At 34.8% G+C, this 17,795-nt stretch overlaps 1 protein-coding gene across 4 annotated transcripts in view; it reads right to left on the bottom strand.

The window, feature by feature from the left end:
- LOC109535221 (guanylate cyclase 32E) overlaps positions 1 to 17,795 on the bottom strand; it is a 34,829-nt gene extending 17,034 nt beyond the window's left edge. Inside the window, exons 1-6 of one of the 4 annotated variants that reach the window (XM_048666657.1) lie at positions 17,645 to 17,795; positions 5,867 to 5,982; positions 4,283 to 4,542; positions 3,699 to 3,821; positions 2,846 to 3,032; positions 69 to 146 (exon numbers count right to left, since the gene is read on the bottom strand). In XM_048666657.1, coding sequence (XP_048522614.1) covers positions 69 to 146; positions 2,846 to 3,032; positions 3,699 to 3,821; positions 4,283 to 4,542; positions 5,867 to 5,963 — 745 coding nt within the window. In that variant the 5' untranslated portion in view covers positions 5,964 to 5,982; positions 17,645 to 17,795. Of the gene's footprint in view, positions 1 to 68; positions 147 to 2,845; positions 3,033 to 3,698; positions 3,822 to 4,282; positions 4,543 to 5,866; positions 6,173 to 13,627; positions 13,724 to 17,644 lie in introns of those variants that run through there. The other 3 variants (XM_019901098.2, XM_019901099.2, XM_019901100.2) reach the window with 3 other exon arrangements.

The raw sequence follows: 17,795 nt of genomic DNA, 5'->3' as shown, positions 1-17,795 counted from the left end.
AAATCCTCTCGGTGCATGGCACCGAAAAATAAACAGTTTTCTATAAAAGTCCCTAGAAAATCACCTACCTTTATCGAAAAGTTTCTTTTCCTCCATGGCGATCATTAAGCCTAAGTGCTCATAATGATGACCCAGTATGACAAAAACTAAAAGAGAATATTCCAAGTTAGACGCGGAAACTTTATGAAGGGAAAAGCCATTTTGCGGCAGTATTTGCTCTTTTATTTCCCGAATTCTGCTGTAATGTGGAAGTTCATATCGCAAAGTTTTAGTTTCAGGCCGAAGTGCCGTTTGGATGGTGATTTCAGTCATTTAATTAATTCTAATTTGACCCAGACATTCAAATTTGGTTCGCTTTTTTTGGTTTTATTTCGCATTTGCCATCAATACATTTCAGTGGTTTTCAACAGTCATTCAATAAAATCTAATCTGAAGCAAATGATTCTTAATGACTATGACCACCGATGAAAGTTCTGGAACACGATTTTCAAAACGACCCACTTCTCTGGACAATAAATATCCAGCCAATGAACTCTGCCCGAATAAAGTTGAGTAGTTTGCCAGAAAATACCGTTTTAGGTTCAAGACTGGTTTCGCCGAATTTGTGGCTCTTTTGTGCGTCCACTCTGGATGTTGTCTTTGTGATTTATTCATCTTCGCCTTTTTTCTATGGAAATTTATTGCTTGATATTCAAATAAATGAGTTTGCTAGACTAGGTCCGAATTTTAACGGAGCCCGGTATTTATTCATTTGGAAAATCAATGTTGATTGTTTGAAGTTGAAGAACTCAATATGTACATTTCAGCAGTAAAACTCACAGAAAGGTTTTTGATCCCAAATTAATGAAGAATGGAAAACTAATTCAAAAAGATACAGATGCTTTTTTTTCGGGAACTATCGAATCGTTTTATTTTTTAAATCCAAAAGTGAGCGTTTTTTTTCTCCCGAAGTGAATGTTGAGTTGAGAGAAAATTTTTAATTCACAGGAAAAACTAGTTTATTGGCGTGCTTTGATTTTTTCGAAAAAATATTGAATATTGCCGTAATGTTCTTGCCCAATACAACGGTTTTTTAATCGATATCTGTACATTTAAGAAAAAAAATTAATAGAACCTTTTTTAACTGAATGTAGAATAGAAAAAACGTTTTCTTGCCACACACTGACCCGCTTTGTTTTCTGGAAACTATCGGTTCATATTTTTTTAATCCAAAACTGTATATTTTAGCAGCAATCCCAAAGAAGCGATTTCCTTCCCAACTGAATGTAGAATAGAAAACCTATGTTGATTTGCAGCAAAAATGTGCAGGACGGAACTGTCTTTTTTGGAAAGTAATTTTCTCGGACAATCCTACAATTTAACTTTTTAAAATCAAAAACAGAGCATTTTAGTCCAAGAACAACTACAATTCATAAATAATTTTTATTTGTAGAAAAACCGTTGATGTGCATTCGTTTTTGTTTTTCTGGAAAGTATCAAATTTTATAAATTGCGTTAATTTTCTCGAACAGCGGTTTTTTATTTTTTAATCTGAAAATGTGAGCGTTTTTGGCCGAACTGAATGTAGAATTGACATCTAATTTTTATTCGTCGAAGGCATTGGAGTGCTTTACCTTTTTTCCGGGAAATTATCGAAAATATCGGACAATACAATACAAAAATACCATTGACCTGCACGGATGTTTGTTGTTGTAGAAAATTAATTGTCTCGGTCCACATTTTTTAAATTTTTAAAACCTTCTTGAAAGAGCTTCTTGAAAGCCTTCTTTCTAACTGAGTGTGGAATTGCCGAATAGACGCTGGGGTGCCATATTTTTTTTCCTGGAAACTATCGAATGTTATATATTGCGGACATTTTCTCGGACAATACAATGGTTTGTATTTCTTTAATTCAAAACTGTGCTTTTTAGTCCAATAGCTCGAAGGAGGTTTTTTCTTCTCAACTAATAATAGAATTAAAAAATAATTTTTATTTGCAGAAGCACCGTTTCTTTGTAAAGCAAAAAATGTTAAAAATTGATGCTTTTTTCCCATATGAATATAGAAATGAAAATAACTGTTATTTGCTGCAAAATCATTGGCGTGTACTGTTCTTCTTTTTGAAGAAAATGAAATGCGAAATATTGTGTAAATTTTTTCGGACAAGATTAAAATTTCTTTTTAACACAAGATCCAAAAATTATGCAAATAATAGAAGTGAATGTAAATATCATGCAAAGACCAATAGGAAGTCGAGAGCCCCATCAATTTTCTGAATGTTTATTCAGAACCTCGTTTTTCCTGATCGTTCCCGAATGGAAACACTTCGAGCCTAACAAAGTAAACAAGAATGGACCTTGCAAAATAACAGGATTAACGCAAAAAACCATTGATTTCTATTTCATATAGAGTAAAATTCCCAAAGTGAAATACTGTTACAACGCATTAGACCTCCAGCTGAAAAACCAACAATTCATGTCAAATTTATGATGGCAAATGTGAACTAGTTTTTCCAGGATCTTATTTATTAGGCCAGTGAACCAACCTGTCGATTTGATTTGTACCATGTTATCCATATCGACATGCCATGGGAATAAATCAAATTTCCCATCACATTTATTCGATTTGAACAGTATTTTTGTAGGCCACATGTTTCATTTTTCCAGCGTCCGATGTAGAGCTTTTGTAAAATCTGTCTGTTATAATTATATCGTTTAAAAAAGTTGTCGGCAGCCAGCGCTCATGCAAGCTTTAATGTATATTTTACATACGATTTTTGTGCAAAAACTGTGCGTTATTTAGTGTTCAAAGCGCCAATGGCACTTAAGTAAAAACATATAAATTCAAAATGTTTGCACATACTCACTTCTAGTGTCGCGATAAGTCTCTTCCACCAGCTTAACAAATGGATTGTCCATGTATCCATGATGGTAGGGAGAATCCCAAAATTTCGTTGCAATTATCGTTATTCCGAAAACAGGCAAAGTGTCCTTTAGGATTGTGGCGATGTTAATGAATTCAAACTCTGGGGATTTCAGGTACAACAACACTACCTGCATAACACACAAAACGCAATTAATGTTCATACTCAGCATTTTGTTGCTCTTATTGCAGTTGGTGTATTATTTGTATTAGTTAGCTGCAAAATGTGCAGCTGATTCGATTAGCTAGATTAGCAAGCCATTAAAGTCCTGAAAGTTTACTAGTTGCCTCGCAGATTTTCGCATCAATTACTCACTTTACTTAGACAAATTCGTGTTTAGATTGTGGCTTTTGGAGCAAGTAAAATTCCATTTGGTGGCTGTGCTCTACTTTGCAAAAAATGTTTGTTGTCTTAAAGTGTATCAGATTTATCAAATGTTTTTGCCATTTTGCTCTTATTGCCACTCGTAAAATTTCAGTGCTCAATTCAATAACTCTTCGAGAAAGCTTGGCAAGAAATGAGTGAATATATTTATTTTTTGTCTGCGATACGCAGGAAACCCCGAATTGTCAAAGGCAAGTAACGTAGACGGGACTTTTCATGCTTATTTTGTACCGTTTTTAAAATCTCAAAGCATCATTTACCACCGTCTACCTAATGGAAATAGCTAAAAGAATCATCATCTAGTTCATGCTAAAATCATTAGTTTCTGCACTAAAAAAATGTCGATTTGGCGTTTTCAGCAACACTAAGCAGCTGTTTGAATATATAAAGTTCAGTTGATTTTCCAACTTACATGAGTCCAGTTAAAAGCAGTCAGAACCGAAACAACCGACTTGGATATCTGTGTGTCCGGAGGTCTGGTTCTGGCAAACGTTGGAAATTTGGCCTTATCAGACGTAGCCGAATAAGTACAGAACTACGAAGAACAAAAGCGAATAATTAACACTCTCGCTTAATCAAAAGGCTCCTTTTAACTATAAGGGCAAAATTGCTTTAATTTAGTCTAGACGATCAGCATTAAAAAGTGGAAATGACTGCAAATCACTGCATGATGGAAGACTGGAAGTTAAAAGGACGCTTTGTAATTAAATTGATGACGAAAAACTTTTATCTAGCGGTATTAAATGAATATCCTCAAAAACTGCTCACTGATTGATGGCACTAATTTACCTAATGGACAGTTAATCCGGAAAATATGGAAAGCAAAATTCAGGGATTAAAAACGTGATTTGGCCTGATAGTTGTCATAGCTGGGAAGAGTAGGTTAAGCTCATTGGTGAAAGCTTTGGCATGAACTAATAAACAAGCAAGTCGAGGCCAATTGCAAAGCCGAATTCCGAAAAGAACCAAAGCCTATTCTAATGGCCAATTACTTACATAGGAAATCATGGGCACATTAAAAGCCGAAGCCATAAAGGCTTCATGCTCGCAAGTCTCCTGAGGGCCAATGTAAGCGGAAACATTGCGCGTCCACAAATCAGCGGTTTTCTGGACACTGATTATTTCTTCGCCGAAAGTTTCCTCAACAATAAAGTAGATCTGATGGCCGCGTTTTGCCAGTGTTCGATTCACTTCTTCCACTGCCAAGGAAATGGCTCCCGATATTGTCAAACCTGGACGGGAATATTCTCGGTCTCCTGAAACAAAGAAACTGGATTTAATTTTGAGGTTTATTGTCGGGAATAAGCGTATTTCGTATTGGTAAACTTTCTGGTCCCAAATGGCACAGAATCGAAGAGGGACAGTTTCTTGCAACTGGGAGTTTGTTTTTGGCGGATAAATTACTTTATGTTTGCATTTTGGCAGGAAAACACAACGAATTTCTGTTGAAAATTTTAGCTGTTCAACTAAGTTGCAGGATTTCCCCAATGCGACGATTTAAATTCCTTCAGATGACAAAAGCTGTTTCTTATTTCTTTGCTTTATTTTGCCGTTTTTTTGTAACATGTTACTGTTGCATTTTCGGTGGAACTAATGGAAAATTCTTGAGGGAGGGCAAACGGGAAAACAGTAATAAAAAGTGAACAGTTCAACAGCGAGCATCGTTACAGAAATTTGGAAAAGTCCAAGCCGCATAAATATTTTATCGCTCATCCAGTTGCCATAAAACATTTTATTATCCACGATTTTATAACGGAGAGCCAAAAAACGGCATTGTAAAAACCTGAAGTTAATCGCAAATCAGCAAAAAAATATGGTAATCGCGAGAATAATTATCGTAAAAGTCTTCATCCAGAGGTTTTTTTTAAATTAATAATCGCTTTCATGTAGTCTCAGGAAGCTGAGAACAATACAATAAATACATTTTACCTTAAACTTAAAAGTGGATTAAGAAAGTATTTAGCTGAATGCCTAGCGGTTTGGAAGCCACTTTGGTGTTTCCTGATTAGAGCCAATTTGCTCAAAAAAGGGATTACATAAGATGTGGAATTTATGATGATGAATAATATGTGGAAACCATGATTTAGTTAGTAATTAAATTAATCCAACTTTTGTATTTGCTTATTTTCATAAGGTGTTTGTTTGTTAATTAATTGATAATCTTTTCAACTTCGCCTGTGTTTTATTTCAAACCGTTTTTGTTGAAACATCAGTTGGTTCATCAAGGCGAAGAATTTTGAATTAAGACGGTGTATTCTAAGAGAAAATTCCTGGAACATTTGAAGATAACTCCTGCCAATGGGTCTCTGAGGAACAGTTTAAAAAAGTTTTTTTCGCGTACCTTCATTTTAATTACTGAAGGATTATTCTAAAAATAATAATAAGGAAGCTAAAGAATTGACTTTGAATGCATTGATTCTTATTCTAGTCACTACACGATGATTAATCTTTAATTCTTCTCAATATAATTTGCTGTTAGTTTGGAAGTTGACAAAAACATGTTTTACTCAAAAAACAGGACACACAAAACTGCCAAAGCATTGGCTGATTAAAGCAAAAGGACATAAATCATGGACTCACCTGGTCTTCTTTGCGATCCAGTTAAGTATCCGATTGTAAAGTTGTCGCTGCTGATTTTCGTTGTGATACTTGCCATAACCAATAAGATTTTGAGCATGCTATCCTGCGTGTTTCACCTGGAACAGCAACGATAAAAACTAATTTCACTTCAACAACATCAATTAGAGCAAATGCTTCCGCACACCCCTTCAATATCCGGTCGATTTATCACTTTAAACGTTCGCAATTCGAAATTGGTTTCATCTCTGCTTCTGTTTGCAAAAGTGTAATATTTTCGCTGTTAACATCCTCAAACTAATAAATTGGCGCTAAATTGTCCATAAATTTAAAAATAGTTTGGCGACTGGAACATCCCACTGGATGATATTTTCGGCTCGATTAATGCGAGAGAATAATACAGGAAAGTATTTGCAATCTAAAGCTGGTGACATGTGGAAATGATTTTCGAAATCGGTCAAAAGGATTTTTTGCTTTCTTTGCGTAGCTCAATTGCCAACAAATGCGGAAATAAAACTATTTTAAACTTAAAAAGCTCCTATGATAATAAGTTTTATTTTGGATTCCTGTTCGCTTTCTTCATCACACAATCCCATTCGAGAGCCAATTCGATTTGGGGGATTATTGGCGAAACCCAATTAATTATTAGTTTAGCCTGCCTACAACAGTATCAAAATAATCAAAATTGAATCAGAGCAGAGCTAAATTAGATCAACTCCACACTAGGGCTGTTTAGGTCCATTAGTGGGCTTGTTCCAGCCGAAGCAGGGTGTGAACTGATTTTCGGGATTTCCGGGAAAATATCACTGCTCCTCTAACAAGCATTAACTAACTAAAGGACGTACGCTGGAGCACCAAAACATCTTGAGAAACTTAATTAAAAAAATGTATTTGACTTACTATCTAGAGAATCTTCCGTCTGCATAAACATACAAATTTTTTGCGGCAAACTAATTTTTATGCGGCTTTTCAGCGTCCGGCAATTAATTTTGGTCCAGGACGTTGAAGGAGATGGAAATTTTATGCTGTGTTGGATTATGGCGAAGTATTGTTTATAAAGGGCGAAAATCTGTTGTGCTTTGCACGAGCCACTTGTAGGTGGAAAATTGCCGAACGCCTTCAGAATAGCAATTTTGCCAGATTAATTAGAACGAATTTCGTATCTCGTAAGGCTGTTTTTGGGAAGATGGTGCTGTTCTAGGTGAGTCGATGATTAAGGAATTTTTCACAATTTCTCTAATTTTTGGGTCGCGAATATTAGTTATTAATCCGCAATTTGAAATTATAGCTCCAAAGCCCCATTTAGAATTGGGGAGGGAATGAAATAGTGCATGTATTAATTCCGCATGGACAAGCTTTAGTGTAAAATATCTTCCCATTCCCTTTGGTACATGCACACTGAAATTTATTGCCGGAATATCAATGCTGACTGAAATACCGAGGCGTTAAGCCCTTTTAGTGCGTTTAGTGTAATTTACTGAAGTCAAACATCGTGTAAATCAACTCTTCGTCGGAGTTTTTTTCTGAAATCTGCTCAACTTTGGCTGAAAAACTTTCATAGCATCTCAAGCAGTCCATGACAGGTTGTATTCCTTTGGGCATTGTGCTCTAATTATTTATGGGTCTACATACACCTAATCCTACACAACAGTTCAGATAATTTATGAACTTCCTTCCAGTTTAATGTATTATAGAAGTAGTTTGCGTTGTGTGCACCCGAGAATAGGCAAATTTCCAACATAAACGATGTGGTTGAATTTCTATTAACGTTGAATTTCATTAAGCCAACCATATTTTCAGTCTTGTTTGCGTCCATATGGCATTTTTTTCTTTTGCTCCATTTAAATCCAATTTACGCAAAGTTTCAGCACGAGTTTCATTTCAAGCGTTCGTATGCAGCGAAAAATATAATTGCCGTGGAAAAACGTCGCACCTTTTCAAATGTTTTTAACAGTGAAATTCACTTTAAATTAAGTTCGAGTAGATATTCCTATTTAAAAAAGGCGTTTCCGTCTGGATGTACAAAGTGAGGAATCCGAATAACGCAATTAAGTGCGTTGGTAACAAATTTAATATACTTTTTCCAGTCCAGCTGGATTAAATTTCGCATTAAACGAGATGAGATGGAATCGTCTGGCTGTGTACCTTTGGCGATTTAATTGACGAATTTCCAAGTAACATTGTAATTAGAGAGCCGATTTTCTTCTATTAAAGTATGTTTAGAAGATTTGCGGGCTTTTATTGTCAATGCTTTGAAGCAAACAGTTGTTTTCATTTTACCGCGATTTTTCGCTTGGAAGTCGTTTGAAAATTTCGGTCTTTGTGCAGGATTAATTAATTAAAATTAGGAAAGAATCTAAAGAAGATACCAAAAATTGGAATCACAAGCTTTAATGAACATATTGATAAAATTCTTCAAAAATTACAATATTTCTTATTTTTTTCTAAGTGAAAGTGAGTGATTGAAAATTATAAGTGAGAGTGTCTGTTTAATGTTTAGTTTTTCATTTTATAACTGCGCTTAATGTTTAAGAAAAATACATACATCCATAAATTCAAATTAAAAAATGAACAATGACTGATTCGTATGAGCCTGGAGGTTCGGAGAAGACATCAAATGAAGCACACGATGATGAAATAATGAAATAAAAATATCTATGTTTTAGTGGGGTTTTAGTATAAGGAAACATTCAGAGCTGTGCTAAAAGCAGGAACACATTAGAACATTTCTTGCGTACAAAAATAAACGGAAAATTGGTCTTGAAAATATTCTTCGCGATAACAGAAAAACACCTGCTTAATTTACCTCTGAATTCATCCAATTTTGTAGCTACAATATAAAATACCATCGAATCCTCCAAAGAAGAGAATTTTGCATAAATCAAATATTGCAAGTGAAAAAACTATACAAAAACAACAAATAAACTGGAAAGATTACTTAACTTAATCGCGAAGTGAACTGAAAACACGTTACACTATGAAACTTTCTGAAACTGGTCAAGAGTTAAATGCTGATTGATTGACTGATTGGTGCAAGAACATACTCAAACCGCAATTTGCACCATTAGTTAAAAATATGTACTTTTAATGAAGTTTTTAGGACAGGGCGGGAAGACCTTTGAAAATTTCATATGTGCCAAAGTGAACGAAAATATTGTTCTAAAAATGTTCTTCGGGCGAACTCCCGAAACTTAAATCGTAACACTCTACTGCGTAAAGTGCTCCTAAAAATATAGACCTAAGTATACAATTTTTTGTTTTTGCCACCAAAATGGCAGCCTAATTCCTCCCTGCCAAGCTTTCGTTTCAGAACTAGTGTTATTTAGCTTTTATACATCTTATGAGCCCCAAATTTAAGGTCCTAAAACTATGGAGATTGAGAAAAACACTTGCCTAATTTGCCTCAATTTTGCAAAACAAGAAATGAGCATAACTTGAATAGAATAATGAAATATTAGAAAAACTATAGAAAATAACATGGAAAAATTGCGAAATGAATTCGAAACACGTTACACTCTCAAGCTTCCTGAAACTACTCAAGAGTTAAGTGCTGATTGAGTGAGTTTGAAATTAAAGTCGAACGGAAATAATAAGCTTGAAAAGAACATCGGGACGCTCTGAACAAAGCGATGTATACGTTTACCTATTTCAATTATTTAGAAAATTTTTAGTTTTTCAGAACAAAATAGTATGAAAATTGGTAGGTTTGCAACAAAATAGCCTGAAACAAACATAAATATCAAGCATTTGCCACCCAGAAAAGCAAATAACTCTGACTAAAGCTGCTGGGTCATATTTTAGTAGATACGTACAAAGAAAAACTTTGTGCACACTTCCTGGATCATAAAGAATATTTAAATGAAAGGAACCATCCACTGGTAAACTGCATCCACTTCCGTTAGCAAACCATTCGGCTGGAAAGGAGTTTAGACAGTTGCTTTAGCAATAAGATATATGGCTTATTGGTATGTGAACCAGCTCAAGAGTTAAATGGTTCCTAAAATTTTCAAGTTAGATGCTAATTTGCAAAGGAACTGTTCATGACAGGCAAAATCGATATTGGCCTGACATGCAGAGTGTTTATTGCTTTAACGCAGCCTTCCAATTGCTTGCTATTAAGCTGCATGTAATGAATCAATAATCTAATATTTAGATCAAAGTTTTGCAAGTTTCTAGTTCAAATGTAGAGTATAGAAACGGTTAATAACTCTTGCCTCAATATAGTCACAGATTCCCTGGGAGTTTGAGTCAGTTACCTAATTAGGTTAAACAGCCAATGTTTCCACACTAAATTGGCTCGCACTAAACTGGTGCCGCATTAATTTACTTCTATTGCAAAGTAAAAGGGCAAAATACATTTTTCTAGCAATTTATCAGTAATGCCATAATCACACTACAGATTTGCAAATTTTCACTTCTAATTTAGAGTGTGGAGACTGTAAATAACTGTTGCCTCAATATAGTAGATGTTTGAGCGCATTACTTAATTATATTAAACAACTATTGTTTCCAAATTAAATTCGCTAGCAGTAAAATGGTATTTGCATTAGTTAGCTTCTAATGCGAAATAAAAAGGAAAAGCAGGTTTTTCGAGCGATTTATCAGCAGTGCGATCCATGTATTTCACATGGAATTCAGAGCTTTTCCAAGTAGAACTTTAACCACCCGTAGCTCTCACCCTGAGAACCATATTAAGTGTTTCATGGAATCTCATTATAGCTTTCAGTTCACAGCATGTAAGCATTACAAATCGGGGAGCTGTATTTTGAGCAAGCATGGTTTTCATATATTTTCTAATCTTATTAAAATGAATTTGGCAGAAACTAAAAAATTCCAGCAGAATAGAGGCGAATGATTATCTGCAAAATATTAATTTGTATTTAGATTCTGTTGAATAGCGGAGATTTTTCATTAAGCGCGCTTATGATTATTTGAAAGCATTTTTACGAACGCGAAGTAAACGAATAAAGCGCGCACTTTTCTCTACTCAATTGTCAACTAAATCCGCCTAAAAGCTTTGAAACTTTATTTTTCAATTTGCTTCCTAAGCAAAAGCGTTTTTAATACAATTCATTCTCTAATAGATCCATGAAAATATTGATGAACCCCGACTGAAATGCATCCCCACTTGGATGTGGCATATCATAATGAACTTGCGTCTTCGTTTTTCAGAAATCGATTATCGTCCATGTCGAAACCACTTGGGTATTATCAATTTTTCAATGGAAATTCGATAAATATGCACGTACTGTATTCTACAGCAGTTATTGATGATGTTGTTGCACTCTATTTGACCCCCTTACATGTCGGTATGCATATTCGGCCTGGAAGTAATCTGAAGTGGCATGCGAGTGTGATTTATTTGGGATTTGGGAAATTTTCCTTGAAGTAGAAAATCGGTTAAATTCACTTCCACTGTTGAAAGAACAAGAAAGTAGGAAGGCACGACTTAAACAGATTTAAATGCGCTAATAATAAAATGTGAAATTGATAGTGTTTTTTCAAGAACGAGAAACTTGATGCTAATATATTGTCAAGTCACAACTCACTTTTGCCAGTTGTGTGGAAATTTCATTTAAAAATCCTGCTAGTGAACAGTGCGTTAGTTAATCTATAAAATCTTCGCGTTAATCATTTGACAAACCGAAAAACTACAGTTAAAGCAGTAGCACGTTTTTCGTTGAAAAGCAGACGGTATCCGTTGATAAAACTGCACGTTTTTACGGCTAGAAACATGGCCATTTTCCGAACAAATATACCACAGATAGCATAGTATGCATACGAAAAGCTTCATAAATTTGTTTGTTTATTCCAATCAGCTTGATATCCTATTTTTAACCCGTATGCACGCATAAAGCTTCATGAACTGGGCCCTGATAACGCCTGCATATCTAATTTACCTACATTTTTTCGGGTTTATTTTTAGATGCTATTTTGTTGCCCATAGCCTGATTCACCTACATATTTAATGTGAATTCCCCCATTTGATTTGAAACCAGTCGGGTTTCAATGGAAACTCTGACCGAGCTTCGCAGTGAGAAATCCTGTCATTTCAGGAAAGACTTAGAAATGCCTCGACAGTCACAGCTCAATGCCCAGCCATAATAAGAATGGGGATCCTGAAAGAAGTTTCTCAATAGCCGGGACCACCAGATGGTCCGAAAACTTTATTAATATGAAACACAATTGTTAAGGACAGGGAAACTGCTATTAGGATGTTGAAACGATTCTTTTGCCCGAGACTTACAAGATGAAATTGTTCCTAAGGAATATGTTTTGAGTTTTCTATAACTGGCAATGGACATTTTTGTGAACCGCGTGTCTGCAACAGACAAAGAAACTTCTCAGCACATTAAATTAATTCTGAAGTCGAAGCGATAACTTCCTGAGGTCTAGTAGGGTTACTTTGATGAACGAAATAAATCACCGATATTGACGACGGGGTTTTATTGGGTTTTTATGGGGTGCGTATAGAAAAGCTAGCCGATAGTCATAAGTATGAAGTCCGTAAATTCTTCTAATGGAATATGGAACAAAGGAATGGAGAAATGGTGGACAAGAAAATGGAATCTGATGCAAAAATCCGTTCGGTACTTGAAACGGAACAACGAAAAACGCGGGGAAAGATTGTTTAGATGTTGACTGGCTTAAAAACATGATAAAACAGCAAGTAGTTGGGGACTAGGGCTATTTTCGGGCCTTAAAGTTTTTGTATATTTTTTGATATTCCTAATTGTAGAATTATTCAATCTTTCCTGTAAACTTGGAAATGTGCTCTACATTTCTCAGATCAGTTGCATAATAACAGCAACAAAACCCATTAACTATGAAAAAAAGAGAACAAAATTGCGATTATAATAACACTTACAAAAACGTACAGGAATCCATTTACATGATTAAGGAAAGAATGAGAGTCAAATACTTAAACTAAAGAATAATTTCTCGCTTAAAAACATCATTAGCTAGAAGTGGAATTTTTTTTTAAACTTAGATAAAATTCCATTAATGGCGACAAACACTTTAAAATCTAAGAGCAAAAGCAAAAAATTGCAAATAATCTTATAAAAGTGTGTTGGCTGAAACTAATCGATTAAAGACAAAAGCTGAAAATGCAAACAACACCAGTAAATTTATTATTGAGTCAGTAATTTCTAACTATCAGAAAACCGTCAATAATCCTTAATCAGGTCGATTTTCAAGCTTTACAGCTCATGCATATTCATCCTTTACTACTTCTGGGATTCTTCACCAATCAGAATAGAAAGTTACATTTTTTAAAGCTCAAAAGCAAAAAACAAACTTTATGAAGTTTTTTCGCGGGTTTTACCCTCAACAGAATTTATCAATAAAAATGAATTCATCTCAATTCAGTGACCAAATAAATGCGAAAACCATTGCAAAGTGATTACGAAAGAAACCTCGAACGATGGCTGTTTATAGAGGAAAACTTAGCTTAAATTAAAGGGAAGAAAACCGATGCCATCAAACGAAAAGTTTTCCTGGCACTAAAAAGAAAATAAAAAGCTAAAACGCTGGCGAGCTCTAGAGTTAAACCAACAAGAAGAAAGTACATCGACAGAATTTTTTAAAAAGTATTAGAACTTGCTAATAAATTTTAAGGGCAGTAAATTTCATCAAAAATTTCAAAACAAGTTCGCCTTTAGCAAACTTCTAAGCTCGAATCGCATCATCGTAAACAGTCAAACTCCTACGTTTTAGCCTATCAGTTAATCAGATAAAGTGTAATTACAGCCTTAAACTTACCGATTAAGGAAATAATGGGCTTTCGGAAAACCCTCCGTTTTGTTTACGCGAATGGCACGTGCAACCGGAAAAATGCCACAGAATGTCGTAATCCTGCGATGGAAACGAAGAGACTGCTGATGGTGCGAAAGCTCTTCAGGATGTTGGAATTTGGCGGGCGAAAGTAGGATGCGCGCAAACCAACTAGAGAAATTTTGATAAATATTTCGGAAATCCACCACATTTCCAAAATTGGCTTTTCATTTACGATGAGCAGGAGCTTTGGTGCAAAAGCTATGTAAAATCGCCAACTTCCCTTTTGAAAACTAATGATGTTTATAATTAATCAACAAAAAAATGTTTGTATCGATATCCATAAAGTAATTGAAGTAAATATTTGCCTTCGCTCGCAAGTAATTTGCGTTATCAGGGCTCAAGATGGAAATAGGCGAGTAAAAGCTCCCATAAACACAATGGCATACTTTTCTATTAGCAAAACTCAATTAAATATGGATGAGAAATACCGCAACTGATATAAAGTGCTGATGAAACGAGGATCGTAAAAAGTCGCATAACGCCTACGAAATAATGTTATTCATAATAAATTTTCGCGATTTCACTTCATATGTGCAGACCGGCTGAGAAGTGCAGAGGTCAGTTTCAGTAAATTTCCGATTTCGTTATGAAGCTTAATCGCGCATTATTGCGGCAATCAACCCATAATAACCGCAATTGCCTGCAATTTAAAACGTATTTAATTAGTTTTACTCGGGAAAAAAGCCCGAAGAAAGCAATTCTAGAATTGATTTGCTCAAACTCCTTTTGGTTCTGAGTATGTCAGTGCAACTTGACTAAACATTTCGTTAATTCAAGCAGTTGGTATCATGAGGAAAGTCTCCTTTCGTAAATAGATGCGAAATTTTGCAAAGCTTCTCAGAAAAGTTGGCAGCAAGAACAAGATTAATGGTTATTCCAAGCCAATCTGATAAAATTGCTTTAAAAAGTTCGTAAACTATTTGTAAGGAGTCAAGAACCCTTTGGCATGTTTCACAACTTTTAATTGGTGGATTTCATTGAGCCGATTGAAGCTAATAAAAGTTTGAAATTAACTACACGAAAAATAAGCTGGCAACAGCCCAAAACATCGTATGAGTTGCTAAGAACGAATGCCAATCATATTTGCCCACTTTTAAATGATGTTGCAAAAAAACGTTAAACCTGTCTGGAACTTTGTTTGGTTTTGTATCTGCTGACTGTTCCTTCCTTCAAATACATTTATTTTTTAGCATTTACTGAAAATTTGAATATAAAATACAAAACCTTTAACATAGTAAGGTCTTAAGGCAGAAAGTCTATCACGCAATCATGAGAAAATTCCAGGGGGAAACTATTTTCCTGTTAAAAATATCATGCAAAATTCGCCGCACAAATTGGACTAATGATCTCCTTTGTGTAATCTTCCCTATCCATTAACTCCCTAGTCGATTGTCAGGTAAGTAGTGGTTATGGATCTGCCATAATTAATGATGGAGACAAAAACGAACGCGAAATTGATATGCCTCAAATTCTTCAAGCTAAAGCCTGCCCCATCTGCCACTGATAAGGGTTGATTGATTAGACTGTCGAAAAGTGTGATTTTCCTAATATGGATGAATGTTCAGTGATATTATATTAGCGGTTATTAAAATCTTTGGATTTATTGATTTTATTGTCCATCAAACCATGGAAGAATTGGTTTCAAACGTCTTTCAATAGGAGCTTTTGTATAAAGATATTGAATAAAATTTCTTCTACCCGAGTTTTTTAATCACTTTTGCATCGATTACATCTAGCCGATTTTCCATTAACGTGTTATTGATGAAACAATATTGATAACAACAGGAAAAGCGTGCTTTTCATGGCAGGCGAGCCAAGTTCGATTCTGCTTGGGATTTCAGCTGCTTTCTCTAGAGGCCGCTGGTTAGACGAAAATTTGTATTTGCACTTCAATTAATTTGGGCAAAAGCAAAATAATTTTTTCCAGGGCTGACAAAACTTTCTGAAATTTCGGTTGCACGAGCAAAATGTTTGAACTAAATAATGGCTTTAGCAAGTTAATTAACTTGCTTTCTTGGAGTCTAAACTTGGGCCCTTCAGGCCTCTCAGAGTCTTTAAGCTTAAGCTAATACCTGGATGTTTTACAAGAGCATTTCAACTTGCCCATGCTTGAAACCGATAGAAGTGCCTAATTTATATCGAATCAGCCTCAAGTAGAAATTTTGGGGCCAATATTTGGGAATAAAAGCTTTCGACGAGGATCCTTGGCCTTGTCTGGAACAGACAGCTTTATCTGCGTTGTAAAGGCCGCAAATGATCCTTAACGGAATATAATGAAGCTCTAAATGGAAATCCGTCTTATGATTCAGCGATTTGTCTGTCACCGATCCCAACTTGGTTAATTATTCGGAAATTTGTTGTTTCTAAAAGCCGACAACTTTTGGATAAAGACTGCAATCAGTAGGGGCCAAAGCAGTGTTGGAAAAGCAATTGAATTTTAAGGAAAGTACGATTTAAAATTTTGAATTTAATATGTTGGCTTTATTAACTTTTGTATTATGCAATTTAACCACCTGAATCTAAGAATTTGTCGTTACATTTTTGTAGCCAGAATATAAAACTTTGGGAAATAAACTGAAAAAAGCAACTTATAAATAAGCAGAAAATTTACGATTAATTGATATGGACCATAGAAAGGAGGTAACAGGAAAATAAAACTACATTCATGAAATGGTATAATGAAAGAAGGTTTGCAGAATTTAATTTTTTCTAAATCTCACAATGCAAGTTGTGCGTCTATTCACCAAACTTGGGCCAAAACATGTATTTGTTGTTTGTCGAGAATACACACTACAGCTACACACTACACACTACTTTTTTGGCAGCAAATTTCAAATTTTAGGGACCAACAAAAGAGACAAAAAATGTACATTAACTGGAATGGTATTTATATATAATATAGTATAGTATATACTCATGAATAAAAAAAGTTTGCAAAATTTAGAATCTATTTTTTGAAAGTTTTACAAGAAAAATTTTTGGCTATTCATTAAACTTGAGAAAAACAAAAAATATATAAACACATGCTTTGAGAATCGACAGTATGGTCGTTTCGGCAGGAAATTTTAATTATCTTTAATCAGCAAAAGGAGTAGTTCAAACTACACTAATGCAATGGTGTGTCAACTTTCGAGAAAAGTAAAAAAGTTTGCAAAATATGGAGTGCTTTTGTGAAGTTTTACGAGATAAATTTAGAATATATTCATTAAACTTAAGAACAAACAGAAAAACAGTAAATGCATGTTATGAGAAAGCACACTTTACGTCCGGTTAGTAAACTAAAGAACAATTTCATTAAATGGCAGGATACACGAAAGTTTGTCGAAATTGGAGCACATTTTTTGTAAGTTTCAGAAGCCAACTTTTGCGTCTATTTATTAAACTAGAGAACAATTTCAATAATTGGCAGGCTAGAAGAAAGTTTGCCGAATTGGGAGTTCATTTTTTGAAAATTAAAAAGGAAAATGTTGCCTATATTTATTAAATTTCTTTGATGCAAGCTTTTCACCTGTTACTACATCCCAAGTTCATTCACAGTCAACTCAATCTACTTTCGAAATCCATAATTTTCTTACAATAGAGTAAAGGAAAATGCAAGTCAGCTTTTTGACTTTCAGCTAAACCCAACTGAAGAGAGCTAAAGGGTTCAATTTTCTTTAGAGTTCATTTGAAAAAGAGAAACTATTTTCCAAGAGCAAAAGAAGTGAATTCAAGACAAATATTAATTAGGCCAACAAACCCAACTGATTCTAAACTTGATGCAATTCATGAAACGTAATCGCATAACTTTGAGAAATTACTTGAACAAACAACGCTCATCAAAGGTGAATTGTGCTTGTTTCATCTTCCAGCTTCATTTCGCATCCATTGCACTTTGACTGCTGACCTCAAAACAGTACACATATCTTTCAAACTCCCCTTCCAGATTAAGCAGCAGCTTACCAAAAAGCACTAAATTTCCGAGATAAATTCGCACTGACTCTCTTGCTTTTATTTCATCTTAGCTTCCAGAGTTGGCCTCCAATTTATTTTCTTCTATAAATCCTGCGCTGGATAGTTAACTGCCAATAGATAGAGGTTGTAAAACATTCCG

This window comes from Dendroctonus ponderosae, unplaced genomic scaffold, assembly GCF_020466585.1.
Source record: "Dendroctonus ponderosae isolate FM_Combo_2020 unplaced genomic scaffold, Dpon_F_20191213v2 Dpon_F_20191213_5, whole genome shotgun sequence".
NCBI classification, from domain to species: Eukaryota; Metazoa; Arthropoda; class Insecta; order Coleoptera; family Curculionidae; genus Dendroctonus; species Dendroctonus ponderosae.
The sequence above is the reverse complement of the archived record's forward strand: the minus strand, read 5'-3'. Positions and strand labels throughout refer to the sequence as shown.